This window comes from Strix aluco, chromosome 3 (assembly GCF_031877795.1).
Source record: "Strix aluco isolate bStrAlu1 chromosome 3, bStrAlu1.hap1, whole genome shotgun sequence".
NCBI lineage: Eukaryota > Metazoa > Chordata > Aves > Strigiformes > Strigidae > Strix > Strix aluco.
Window position 1 is genome coordinate 34,312,889 of NC_133933.1, and position 15,403 is coordinate 34,328,291.

At 36.1% G+C, this 15,403-nt stretch overlaps 1 protein-coding gene across 1 annotated transcript in view; it reads right to left on the minus strand.

Moving 5' to 3' along the window:
- SRBD1 (S1 RNA binding domain 1) overlaps nt 1-15,403 on the minus strand; it is a 133,969-nt gene that overhangs the window by 101,697 nt on the left and 16,869 nt on the right. Inside the window, exons 11-13 of the mRNA XM_074818059.1 lie at nt 14,364-14,499; nt 8,731-8,834; nt 3,754-3,861 (exon numbers count right to left, since the gene is read on the minus strand). Of these exons, the coding sequence (XP_074674160.1) occupies nt 3,754-3,861; nt 8,731-8,834; nt 14,364-14,499 (348 nt within the window). The remainder of the gene's footprint in view (nt 1-3,753; nt 3,862-8,730; nt 8,835-14,363; nt 14,500-15,403) is intronic.

Consider the following 15,403-nt stretch of genomic DNA (forward strand, 5'->3'; position numbering starts at 1 on the left):
CTCTGCAGGTCCACCACAAACTGTGCAAATAGCTGCCACATTTTGGTTGGAAGCAGACTGGTTTTAATTTTTATGGCCCCCTAGGTCTTATACTGGGAGAGAGTAAAAATTTATCCCTAGAAACCCTCTGCCACTCCTCACACACCACTCATCTCTACATCCTCTCTTTTCCAAGCTGAAGAGTCAATCCTTCACACAGAAATTATTTCATACCTTGTTCCCCTTCACTGGGCCTTCCCCCCTCCCCCGCCTCGAGATGAAGGGACCAAAATGGCCACTAATATTCCACATACTGGCCAGCTAAATCAATGATTCTGTTTTGTCTTTATTCCTTAACTAAATGTTAAGTGCTCAGAAGATGAGATTATTTAAGTCTAGAAGTGACTTGTAAACAAGGAAAGGTTGAATGCTCTTGGACTGGAGGCTTTGTACAGAGACAGGCCAAGTTCCAGCTTTCCATCTATCCCAAAGATATGGGGTCCCTACTGCCCACAAGACTAACTTCTCCCACACTGCAAATTCACATGAGTCCACCTGTGAAGGGAGACTTGTGCAGGAATTAAAATTGCCCCTAAACACATGCTATTAGTTATGTGTACCTTATGGAAATCATGTTAAAAATTGGCGTGGATATATAGAAACTTTTATAATAACAGGAAATGTTACTGAAAGTGCCAGGTGCGTAGGGGGAGCATAAGGTATGCCCTTTCTATTACATAATATCCTGTATTTTTTAATTTCAAATATAGATCTCCCTTTTCTCTCTAACTGTCTCTCACTCAACACTTGTATCAATGACATGATCTACTGTCCCAAGTACTGGCCCTTAATTTCAAGTTTGGGGATAGTCATTTGATCCTTGAACAAATACCAAGCTACTTCAAACAATCTAATATCTTTCTCTTTTTCAGTGCACTTCTGGCTTCATCCAAATGGCAAGATGCCCAGCTTCATGTTTTTCCAATTTGTGACATTTCCCATTAATATGGCAGAAATATAAGACAAGAGGCCGATTGCAGTCCTCCTCTCTAAACACAAGACAAATGGTCATTTTGTAAAAAACAAAACAAAACCCTTCAGTTGCTACTTTATGCAAAAGATCAACCAAGTCAGAATTTCAAGCCCCTCCCTTCAACTCTATGAAGCACTCAGACTGTATATCACTAACAGGTATATTGTAATAAAAGCAAATAACCTAATCATGACCTACTAGCTTCTATATTCAATGTTATGAGTCAGTTTTTCAATTGAGATTTAAAATTCCCCACTTCCATATACAGTCTGAGAGGCAATCCTTTCCGTGGAAAAATATCTGCAAACTAGCTTCAGGTGTGAAACAAGATATATAGAGAAATGTTTGTGTCCCTGAAGACAGAGGAGAGAAAGCTCTCAGTTCAAGAAAGCATGGAAAATTAGGAAAGGATTATCCATTAAAAAATACGTCCGTGCCACATCACTTGCATCAAATCCTGATGGAATCATTCCATGCAGTACTGCAACAAAATAAAATGTATTTGAGAGAGCCAAAAGCAACACTGGACATTATTATACCAGATACAAGAAATGATGGTATCTGAAAGAGTGGAAGAAAGGAAATTAAACAATAAATAAGGTAACTGTCTTGCTGGCAAGTTTCATTCTTCTGATCACCAGAAGTACCAGAAATTTCAATACACTCTTGGAAACTTTCTGTTCTGACATTTAATGATAATAAAAGAAAAAAAATAACAGTGGGGGGTGGGTTGGAAATATTAATGCTAAAAGGAGGTATTGAATACTTTAGCAGCCCTTTGCAAGCGTCCTAAAAATCAGCTTCTGGTGTGGGTGGAAAGAGAATAAAAGAAGGGTAAGGGTTAAGTGGTCATGGACCAGGAATACTACTGACAGATGCTTTATATTCCTCTCTACAGGAGATGTTTCAGCTTTTCCTAACCAGACACCACCAATCATGCACAATTATCACAGAGTAAAACATAAGCAGACATCCACTCAGGAAGAGGCAACAAGCTTTGTATTCTTTGCATTTATGACTTGTGAGCTACATCTAGGAAGTAGTAGGGAAGGAAGGGTTGTTTTTTTTTTTAATTAAGAGAACAGAGAATCTTCAGCAACCTACTGCTGCACCAGTCCTCATGGTGTTATACACAACACACAGGCCAGAACAGTCCTGTGGTAAGAACCACGAAGCAAAAACTCAGTAAAAGAACTTTGAAGAACCCTTATGTCAGTTTGCTTATTTATGATAAAACTAAACCCCACCAGAAGGTAAGTCTTTTTCTTTGTTTAAAAGAATTTAATTGTAGAGAAGGCTAGAAATGACAACTACTTTCACACTCATGTGACAGGAGCCAACAGTTGGACTCGCCATCATGAGATGTTCACCATTTTGGCTAAACAATAGACACAGTGCCTCCCCTAAAGTAACTACCTGTACTGTGGTCACAAAAAGTAAGTGAACTCAGCACTTTCAAAAATCTGTGACATTTACAGTAGCAAAAACCAGGGTCACTAATCAAAAGAGGTGAAGCAATCTTGCTTGCAAAGTAATAAGCAAACACAAGGTACTGTAGTGAAGAAACCCAGAAGCCATTAGAAATATCTGCTGTTCAAAACTTTAGCTGACACTTCTTTTCAGAGGGGAAGAACATAGAACATCTAGTCAATAATGTTCATGAAAAGAAGTGCCAGGAAAACAACTCCATTTTGAACAGAAACATAAGAGCATGGCCAAGCAGGTGTACAGAAGAACTACATTTTAGAACGTGATTGCTGATTTTAGGTACTGAATAAACAACACATGTCATTTCGATACAAGTAATTTTGACATTTCTGGTCCAAGAAACAGGGTCTCTTTGTTAAACTCTATTTGAACTACCTCAAACAGGTATAAAATTTAAGTCAGATATCAGAAAGTCTTGCCAGAATCAAACATGTTATGTTTTGGGGAGCTTCTCTTGTATTCAAGAGAAGAATCACACTATCAGTACTGTTAGCCCTTAGAAGATAATGCTTTTAGAATGCAGACTTTTTGACATATTAAATCATTTCAATTACGTGGTAAACTCTTTTACTACACTATGAAAATACCCTATTTAATTAATGTAACTTTGATACTAAGTCTTGAAATTTCTTTAAATTTAGAACAATATTACAGATCTTTCAAGTGACACTGTCTGATGACATTACCACAGTATCACCAAAAATAAGTACTGACTTCTCTAGAGCCATCACAATACCCACAAAATGGTATCAGCCTAACACTATGACTAATTCATTCACCACAAAGTGCAGATGACAAACATGAGGGACACTTCCAACCACAACAATTACTTTGCTGGTTTCTTTCAGACAGGTAAAAGAGAAGGAGTCAGAACAATGTCTATTGCTGTGACATGAAGAGATGCTAGGAAAAATTCACTGACATAATGATTTATGCTAATACAAGGATAAAGACACAAGTATTATGGTAATGTAGATCTAAACTGCACTTTGTTAGATAAACATACAAGCAACAAATATGTGAACATGTGAAATGTCTTCACAGAAAGATCATTTCTCTACTGTAACCTGAACTGGACAGGGTCACTAATTAAATCCACAGGACCAAGAATACATAGTTAATTTATTCTGTAAGCACAGAGGATTAAAAACATGCTGATATTGTAAATGGATAAAAGATATTCTAATAAAAAATTGAGGAGGGAATTCTCAAGAAATTGGTAGTATGAAAATACACATTCATTCTGGACTTACCTGAATTCTCTACAGAGGAGAGGATATATAAGGCGTTTATATGAATCCTCTACAGAATTCCGTAGTATCCTCATTAATTCTGGCTTTAAAAATTGTTTTGGTCTCCATCTGCAAAAGAATAGAAAAAGAAAAGTCAAAAAATATTTTAAGAGCATATACAAAAACTCAGGTAAAAAGGGAATTCTTAAAAGACTTCTACATAGAGTGTAATGTCCTATGAACTGCAGAATTACTACAATAATTAGGCAACAAAATCGTGGCTTCAAATATAAATGGAATAAGAAGTTGCTCATGGTTCCACTATCAGACAAGGGACAAGGCCTACCTTTTCTCTTTTTCTGTGAGGTATTACAATGCAATCACATTTTATGTTTTAAAGAAAATATAAAAAATTACTACTCTTCACTTAGAGAAATCAAAGCTTACCACAACTGAATGAAGAACTTGGTTCCATACTATCATTAGGATTGAATTATTTGCTATGCCTCGATACATAAAAAAACGACTAAATGTCCTCCTTGAGTGCCACTGCAGAGCTACTGATGTAAGGCAACTGTGTCCAGATAGAAATTCAAGAGCTAAACTAATGTCAGTTAATGAAACCCAATTCAAATTTCATTTGGAACACTTTGAGTATCTCTATTCAAACTCAAAATGAAATCTACCAATGTTGTAGCAGCCCTTAAAAAACAAAAACCAAACAACTTGCTAATTATTTTCCTCTTTTACCTGTTGCTGATACGTTTAAAGCATAAATAATATTCTAGAAAAAGGGAAAATTAAATAAATATCAAACAAACACAAGACTATTTCCCAACTTTTTCTAAGTCAAACTCTCTGGAGCATTCCTTTCTTTAAGGAGACTGTGCACAGCCGTCATAGCCATAAGTGACAGTTACTTCAAATTTTGTCTTAAAATACATGTCAATTTCAAAGCTCCCCAGAACAAAGATACCAGATATTTATACCACTGATCTTTTTGTTTTGGGCAACATTACTACAGGGAGGAGATGGGGGAAGTCCTTGAACAAGCACACAACTGACTCACTGACATTGTCCATCCAATGAGAAGGAAAAAAGATTGAGGAGACACAACCAGATATACTCAAACAGAAGTAAAGACTCTAAACATTTTCTATGACAGTCCACCTGTTTGGGTTTTTTTCTTTTTAAAATATTGATAACATTCAGAGTTTTCTTCACTTGGTGTATTTTTTTACATGCCTGGGTCCCTAACTGCAAAATGAGATACATACGTATCTGTTAATATGTCTAAGTTTTATAAGTTTTTTGGCTGTGTGGTTTGTTTTTTGTTTGTGTGTGGTTTTTTTTTTTGGTTTTTTTTTTTTAAATGCAACACGATAGAATTATGGCCATTTGATAATATGTCCAGGTGCAGGCCCAGGCAAAAACAGGACTGAATTTTACTTTTGACCTTGCTGACTTGCACTCACTCAGAAATACTGAGAATCCTAAATTGCTCCTACCCAGACAGCTTTTCAGTTGTTTAAGGGGATCTATGATTTCCTGAAACAGCTTTTCTAAGTGTCTGCACATATAACAGTTGAGAAATGTGTGATCAAGTCAACGCTGCATTAACACAGACATACATAGGAGCAGAATTAAGCTTACCATTTAATTTTACAATGTTCAGAGTTGTGAGTGCTTAGCCACATGACCTCATCACTTTGCTAACAGTTCTTGCAAATCGTTCTATTATACTTATTTGTAACTAGAGACTCTTTCCATACTTATATAAAACTGGCAAAGGCTTTAAATCCTCTTATTGCCATCCAGTTCTATAAACATGAAGTTTTTACAGGTGGCAAGTATGACTACACTCCCCCAGAAAGTATCCTCAGAACAAATAAGAATGAATTTGGAAACTTGGCAGCTGTTTCCCCCTCTCTTCCATCCATTAAATCCAGGTAGCAAACCTTTCCTCTGTAAACAGGTTATCAGAGCAGATATTTTTATTAACTGCCTATATATAAGTCAAAATTATTTAGGCAACATTCTACTAAAAATTGCAAAAATTGCAAAAATATCCATATAGTAAATTTAATCATAGGAAATACTGCATTTTAATCATTCCAATACTTCATGTGAAAAGAGAAAAATCCACTGCGCTGCAAAAAACAAAGCATGTGTGTATATTTTTAAAGATCATCACAGCCTAGTTAAGCTTCCCTCTAAGAACAGATTTTTCTTGATTATTTAATCAAGACTGACTATGAAGCCCTATTCAGAAAAGCTCCATATAAATAATACCATCTTACTCTGTTCATCAGCCCTTTATGTGCGTGTACTCACAACAGGGACCACCATAAGCAGAAATGGCTTAGAGTACTGATACATCTCAGAAGGTGAAACTATACATCAACAGAATTAATGTAGCCCATGTTAAGAACCACCAGTATTAATTAATGATTGTTCAAGGAAGAACACAGCTAGGGTTTTAGACCTAGAGTTTTGTTTTCCTCCAAGACATTATATAAAACTTGTACCAAGTTGGTAACCACACTCAAAGCATGCTTTTAAAGGCCTGTACCATGGACTTTACACAGGATCTGAGAGTTCTGTCTGGAAACTGAAAAAAGATTATCAAACACTGAACTTAATTTTCAAGGCTGCAATCCCACTTTGGAACAAAATCTCACCCCTTCCCAAGGGACAATTCCATGTTGTCTTTACACTCAAAGCCAGCTAAACAGCCCCTCTCTGGCTGTTTCTCACTGATTCTTTTTCCAGTCCCAGCTAATTCTTTGGGACCAGTGCAGTTCTAGTTAATGGAGCTAGGTTTGCTGCCAAACCACAGAGATGCCATTTTCTGGGGAAAAATACAATCCATAGGGCCAAGCATAAGGATATTTCTGACTTTTCAGCACAAACCTGAAGTTCAAGGAAATATAGATGCTTCTACAGGCTAATAAAGATTCTGAACTTGAAAAGAAGATACAGTAATCTTTGAGAGCATCTACATAGAGCTCAATACAATAACTAAGAACTCTAGTCTTCTAAACCCACCTTCCATCACAGGGGCTTTTAATGATAAAAAATTTGCCTCAGAAGAGCACATAAAGGTCAGCATATTTGTTACTAATTCAATAGGCAGTAGGTGATACTGCTTTGTGGCTAGAATACTGGCCAAATGCTGTAGCAAGGTGGTATTTCTGGTTCTGTAACTGATTTTGTGTGCAACCTTCAGCAAGTTAATTAATATCTTTGCAAAGTTTTCAAATCCTTGCCTCAAACAAAAGTTCTTAACATTCTGCTTTCACCAGTAAATCAACGCAATGAAAATAATACAACTCCCACCCTTGGACAGTCATTTCCAAGCTTGCAGGGCAGAATACACATTTACTATTTGCCAGTTTGAGAACACAGCTGTCAATCTAATGAGAAAGATCAGAATCTGTCCTAGAAGTTAATGCACCAAGATCTACTAAAATCATTCCTTTGGAAGCTTTCTGATGGTGAAGCTGTCCTTTAATAGTAAAAAGCCATAAGCATATATGGCCTCATGAATGCTAAGTATTAATAAGTAGTTCCATTTCCTAGGTCAAGATTCTTTTTATCTCAGGATGACTCACAAAAGTGTAATCAACTGAAAATATCTCCATTTCCATCCCACTTTCATTTGTGTAGCAGTGACAAGCTGTTCCATTATCTGCGGCTCACAGTGCTTCCAAATTCTATCATAGACACAGTAAAAGCAAAACTGACAGATATGTTCTGCCTACAGAACATACATCTTGGGGGGAGGACAGAGATTCCATTACAGGTATTAAAACTAGAATGAAACTTAGGTGTGTTTATGAATCCTGATACTTCCCTGGAAAAAAAGAAGTTACTTACTATTAGTCCTAGTTGATATTACATTATCTGATCAAACAATATTTTAAGTCTTTCAGGGGCTTCCATTTTGGAAACAGAACTATTAAATTTAGTTTCCTAAAAAGGAACATTTTTACTACATCCTTTTCTTGGACTTGGTGTGAAAGAAAAATATATGCTAAAGCAGCATCACAGTATACAATTTTATACATTTTAAAAAGTGCCATCTTTTCCTATCTTTTTTCCTCCTTTTGGTTATTCAATTTAAGGATGCAAGGTTAGGAGTTTCTAAGACATCTTCAAAACAAGGCCAAATACTTCAAACTATTGAGAAAGAGAAACCTGTCTTTTATACGTGTAAGGAAAATGCAGTTTCGATCACAATATTCTTGAAGAGCAGACATCAAGGTAGTTTCCAAGAAAAAGACTGACATAGATATTGCACAAAACAACATATATTTAACGCAAACTTTTGCAAAAAACACCCTCAAAATTATGCAATGCTAAACATCTCACTACAGGCATAAAAAATAAGCAACTTGTAAGAGCAAATCGGTAAGAAATTTAAAGCTCAGTTTTCTATCTCAACCAGGAGTCAGGTCACACAATATTTGAGAATCATTGATTGAAGACAGCCACATTTAAATTTGTCTATTAAATACAACACATTTTAAAACATGTAATTCCTTACATTTGTGAAACTCAAGTTATGTACTTTACTGATCTAAAATCTTAAGATAGCCCTCTAATCATTGTAATCAGGCATATGAAGTTATTTTTAGAAGTCAGAAGTATATTCTATTGGATTCTACAAATTCCTTTCACTAAAGACTACTGGATGTGATGCATATTACAATTTGAAAATATATGCTTATTTCATCAGCCTTCACATATCTTTTTAAAAATTCAATTGTAGAATGGTGCCAGAACTCCCCAAATATGGCCAAAGGCATGATCTTTTCACCATAATGCTACAGCAGCTGGAAATACAGAATAAGAATTATCTACTTGCTAATTTCATCTAATCTAATAAGTATTCATTTAAATTCTATTTAATGTAATGAGACATGTGAGGTACATTTCAGTATGCAGCTGCCTATAGAAAAAAATATTTCTGTAAGAATATGTATCCATGCAGACCTTTCATTGACACACCACCAACAGAATTCATTCTTCACCCCGTCAGGAATGTTGACCTTCACTGTCAGGATCTTCAGATTTTCCCCTCGGTTAATGGCCAGAATCTGAGCGCAAACATAAATGGCAGAGACAGATGACACACAAAATACCCAAAAGATAAACTTATCAACATTTGTGTACGCACTTGCTTGACATTCTGTAGCAAGTCATGATGGTGGTACAGTAAATCAGTTCACAAAGTACTAGCATGTACAGATAACATCCAGTTTAAAGCACTGATTAAATCACGCCGTGGCATAACAAATCATACATTTTTCCTGGAGACTGCAATCTTAAGATCCAGTTTATCTTAAACACACTTATTATACAAGTCAGCTGAGTTTAGTTGGTGGAATTATCTTGTTTAATAACTCAAATTAAAACTCAAGAAATGTTTTGAAAAATTATTCCGGAGATCAGAAAGGGAAAAAGTTAGTCCTATGTTTCAGGCTTAATTTTTCTTTGCAAGATCAATCCATATTTAAAAATAATTATGAATCAGAACTTGTGACACAAAAGTAATCTGCTTAATTTGAAAAAGGATGATTTTATAGCTATTTGTGCCTAGTTCATAAATAGCAGGAAATATTGTAGATACACTCTTTACATTAATAATAACACTCCAGCCTTAAAACGTATGCACATATTTCTGGCACAGTCTTGTGTACACAACTGCATATCCATGATCTAAAGTTAAATTTGGTCGCACACATGCTATCTGCATACAGAGTTCAATTTTAAATGGAAGTCTGTGGCTCTACATTTAAAACTGGATTATCACAGGAATATCCTGGAGGATACTTGTGGGTTTCTACTAGTCTAACCTCACTATAAAAGACACTGAACGTCCACCTGAAGCAGGCCTTATAATGTTAAGAAAACTCACTGGCCAAGGGAATTTATAAACAGACTAACAGTTAGAAACAGCAACAAATAAAACCTATACATTTTTAGATTTCATTTTCCCTTCCAAAATACTTTAAAGTGAAAAAATAAAAAAAACCTGCTAGAGGTTGACATTCCTGTATGATTATACATGTTGCTGTATGTAGCAGGCCCTGAGCACTGTCACAACAGAGCATTCTGTGTCAATCATGAACTTTAATTCAATCACTAGCTAACTCAGACATGTCACATATGTTAAATACAATGGTTTAAAATGACTCCAGGACATAGTACCAATTTATATGCCTCAGCCTTACTGCTCCTGTGACATACCAGGCCTGACATATCATTGAACAACAAAGCTAATAATAAAGATTCTATGTGAAATATTATAGCATCTGGTACCTTAACTGCCAAAGCAAATGTTTTCATGTAGAGATTAGAAAGACACATTTTAACAAATCAAATGCTTTCATGTTTATTCTGATTTTATTTTTAAAAAAGAGAAAAAAGTTAAATGTCAAGCTAAAATGAAATCAAAATGATGCTCACAACAGAGAATGTATCTGATAGAATTATAATGTCATCATTCAGCATGCTGTTAGTGGGGTCAATATTTGTATCACCTTTTGTTTCCTGGCACCCTGTCTGCAGAATGTGTCAGTCACCTGAACTTAAACCAGCTGTCTTGCAGTCACTGATATTACTAACATTTTTATTCTTAAAAAATTTGCCTATCCAGTTCTAAGTGACATGCATTCCGAGATGAATTATCATCCAAGAAATGCTCAATTAAGTAATTAGTCAATTTCTCCCTCTAATATAATAAAAGTGGTTTTGTTTTTTGAGTAACAGGTTAAAATCTGGCTATTCTAGACACAAAGCAATCTTTCGGTTCTGGAAAAAGACTTATGTAAGACTGGAACAGATCCAGGGGAAGGGTTAATAAAAAGAACATACATTTTTCAGAGAAAGCAAGAACAATAATTTGATCTAGTCACAAGAATCACCAAACCTTATTCTGTTTATCAGAAAAATACAACATCCTTCACTTTGTACAACTCTCTTCTATGTTGCAGATTTAGTTACGCTCACTGAATAAGTTTCATATATTCTGCCAAGGACTTTAATTTCCAATTCCTTTCTAAGTATGAGATTGAAAATAGAGCACTTGCTTCAAACATTACATTTTATTCATGAATTCTTTTCCTCCAACCAATTCAGTCATCTCCAAATAGAGGAAAGCAAGCCCAAGGCATACACAAACACTGAACTGTTTACAATTAGTCAAAAATTCAAATAAACTCTTCAAAGATTTTTTTTTTTCCCCTTAGTTATGACAGTGTTGGTATAGCTACTCAGCTACATCCTAAGAGAGTCCAGTGAGGTTCTCCTTGCTGCCAAAGGAAGGAACTGTGGCTGAACCTCCCAACAGCAAAATGTTCCAGCTGGAAACACCCACAGGTATCTGACCATGTCAAAATCTGGAGTCAGGCTTATTTGTTTAAAAAGGGTTTTCTCCTCATTTCAGGTTCAGTTTTTAACTTTGTCAGTCAAATAACCCAACTCCATGCCAGTCCTGATTATTTCATGGCATGTCTCAACACACAAAACGACAATGGCACAGAAAGTAACCCAGAACTACAGTGTGTGCAACGACAGCTGCAGAACCAAGCTGCAGCTTAACTGCAGACCAGTTTACCTCATTGTAAGACACTCTGCAAGTCACACTTATGGCTACAAATGCTTTGGCCATAAAGACCATAAAGACAGCTTGTTCTCTTATAGGTAACATGCTAGTCTACCACCCATCCCCTTTACTTACATGTAAGCTAGAGCAGAACTACAGCTGTACACAGACCTTTAAGATTACTAGCACTTCCACACTCAGGCAGCGACCAGTTTCAGTGCAGTATTTTATGGAATCCTTTATTTGCAACTCTATAAAGAGATGATTTTAAGCTGACTTCTACTGTTGCCTCTAGTTAAATGCATTGAGAACTCCTGTCTGTGCACAGTCATGAAAGGAGTAGAGAAGGTCTTCAAAACAGTGAATTTTGCAAGCGTTCTTCAAACACGGCTATTTAATCTGCAGTCCTGGGGTATTAGTAAATTTTATAAATTCCTCTGAGTTTCAGGCTTCCCTATATCTTTTTTAGGTATAACCTTCTTTTAAAAATCCTGAATCAAATGAGAGTATTTCTTCACTTGAAGACATCTACAGCTCTCACAATGCACACTCAAGAACACATTTTTAACTAGCTTTTTTAATGCAGGAAAGTAGTATTTCTTCAAAGTATTAGGTGAAGGGGAAACTAAAGACTTTTAGGTATTAAAAAGGACAGTTATAACACAAGAAAATAAAAGAGAAAAAAGTGGTAATTTGCATCAGCAGGGTAGTAAGGTCAGGTAATAAAGAAATTGAAGGTTACGAGAAAGACTTTGGAAAGTACAATACTATGGTTTAAGCTTGAGGAAGAAATAGCAGGTAAAGAAAACACTTTTTGTTTCCTTATTTCATCATCAAAACACAAAAAGGAGACAAACAAGGGAACTGGAAAGCTAACAAAGAACGAAAATATCAACAGAAATGATGAGTATTTTTACAAAATAGGGAACTCTGCAAATTGCACGTCAGTGACGATCATAAAATGCATTTTTTCCTTGACTAGTACAAAAGAGCCCTGACACCTTAGTGAAGCACAAACAACTCAGACTTTTAAGATTCATAATAGAGAAATACTCAATGTGTTCGAACAGTTAATAGCAGTAATATACAGATGAAAGACAACACATAAGACTGCAAAAACATCCCATGATTACAGGACTACCAGCTACAAGAACAGTGGTTACTTCACTGGAGAGCCAGAATGGGGAAAGAAAGGTTAGTGACAGACATAAGGCGAAATAAACCCAAACAGATCGAGTTAATCTTAACATCAGACAAACTAATGACACATCCTGGATAAGAAGCTGTGCAGCCACATGGTCAGAGTGCTGACCAGGTTTGGGAAATCTGGTTTCTAGCCCTGGCTCTAGCTAAGCAACAGTCTTCTTTATGTAAAACAGGAAAAAAAAGGATGCCTTGGACAAGAAGTAAATCATACCATCATCCCAGGAAACACCTGTACACCCAATATACATTGCATATCCGTATTCACCATTCTCAGTGCAGGGAAAACTAAACAGTCTTTGACAGACAAAGGATTCATTCAACAGTAAAGCATCCAGACAAAAAAAATCCATACAGTATAACACTTAATCTCCTGATGAATCTACCAATCTTTGTGATATGTCACCACAGTAGTCTTTCAATTGCTCTGTTGACTTTCCCAGACCCTCTAGAAGCAAGTTTTCACCAAATAATTACTGATATAAATACGGCAAATGTTCATACTTACTACGAAGACAACGACTACAGGTACGTCTTCAAACATCTACATAAAACCCATTAAAATCACTTGTATTTAGTCTTTCACCTAACACCATCCATATTGGGGGAGGAGGGTTTAAAATTAGCCCATACATGTTGAGAAATAATAATTTTTTGTAATAAATTTCAAGACATGCAAGAAAACACCTGAATTCAAAACACCACACTTTTAAAATAGCAAGCAGAGAGAAAATGAGAGTGTATCGCAGATACAAAAGGAAAAGCATTCTGCTGTAGAATAAGGCAGCCTTCTAAAGGAAAAGCACATTTCTTGTTGGAAGCAGCTAAGAGGGTTCATGTGATTTTTTGGTTTGGTTTTGGGGGGTGTGTTTTGGGTTTTTTTAAAGCTAAGTAATTGTGACTAAAACAAAAAACAATTCACTTGGTGATTAGTTATTAATCAGTGCAAAGGTCTTGACAGTTGCATTGAGTGCATCACACTTCAGCCTTTGAGCTTCAGTAATGGGCAGCCTAGCTATCTAAAGTCATCAGCTTCTTACAAGCTAGTAAGTTTGCTTTGTTCTTCATCTCTTTTTCTAGTCATACAAGTCTAGGTTTGGGGCTTAGGATAGCCAAAGATGCTTCACAGAAGGGAATACTGATGACTTAAACAAATCCGTTTCTAGGGTAGCGTGTGGAATGTTCCCCCGAGCTGGTTTTGTAGGTCACCTTCAATTTAATTTTTATGGATCCCTCCCTGATACTTCTCACCAGTTTCACCTGACCAGTTTAGTGTCAAATGGCTCACAGCACTCTGACCCAGTGCTTCAGAAAACATCCAAAAGCAACAACGAATAAGTTTACCCAAGTTTGCTTCAAATACTTACACTCCAACCAAGCAGCCTCCAGACAACTATGGCACTACTACCCCAGTCTCACCCCTACAGACTAAAAATTATCGCTTCGCCTTTATCCCCCTCCTGATAACACTTGCTATGCACTTGTCATGGGGGAAAGGGAGGGAGGGCATGACACACACTGAAAATAAAATCACAGCATTATTGAAATCTCCAATACATAAATCATTATAAATATGTGTTTAATGAGAATTAATTAGACAATGGGCATACTGAATAAACAGTCCTTTGCTCCGTTTAAGACAAAGATTAACAGCTTAGTCCTGCATTTCAAGAATCTGAAAGTCTCTCTTACCTTTGATAACTGAAGAGCAAAATCAAGTGTCTTTAGAATCAGTTTTAAGCAACAAAATTCAAAAGCGAAGCCATCTTTGCTATAGTTAAAATTCTAAGAAAAAAATACAAATTTGTATGTGTACCTGATGATGATGAATGTTCTTTATATTACAAGAAAACTCATGGTACAGCTGGAATTTATCAATATCTTTTTCATTGCCACTTTTGGACGACACTTTCGCCAAGGCTGACTGGATACAAATGTACCTTTGCTGACATCTGAATAAAAGAAACATATGTTAATAAGATATTTTAGCATGAAACTTGTAACAAGTCATTAGTGCTTGTATTAAATAAAAATCAAGTTTGGAGTCTGCCCAATTACAAATTATGTTAACTGTTATTACCTGCAGAACTGTATTACATATCTTAACAGTGAGACTGACAGAGCATATATTGACTGGAACATACCAAGAGAAGAAATGCAAGCAAACCTCAGAAAAAGCTGAACACAGCCCTTCTTGTGAAGTGGATGGATACTCAAAAGCCAGCCAGTTTGGTCAGTTACTGATTCAACTTTACAGAACAAATTTGGGGAAGTTGCAAAAAAAAAAAAAAGTTATAGTACCGATGTATTTTATACAAATGCAACATCTCTTTTGAATCTACCCAGTCTCAGAATTAATTTCTTGCTTTGAGCACTTCACACCCATGAAATTTTTCACTATTTTTAGAAGTAACAGAAATCCCAAACAGATATCTTCCCGAATGCTCGTCATGATTATTATACATACAATACACTTTAGATCCACAGAATACATCTGTAGAGCACTGTATATTCAATTAAGGAGCTTCTAGAGGTCCAACGAATGAAAGTGATAGTCTGGTAGTGACAGTACATCCTTTACAAAACCATCTCTTCATTGAAATTATCACACTGATGTGCTCTAGCCTTTTGATGAAATTGGCCATTACTCATGATAAACAGCAAACAAGGCTGTCAACTAAACAGAACTGAGCTGATTCATATCAACACTGAATGCGCCTAAGGTGGCACCTGTTCTTTGATAACCCTGTTCTCTGTCCCAGACAGTACACAGCAGAGGAAAAAAATAACAAGCAATTACTACTCTGTCACACCAACCCTCCCCAGCCATGACAACATTGGAGTCATTTTATGTGG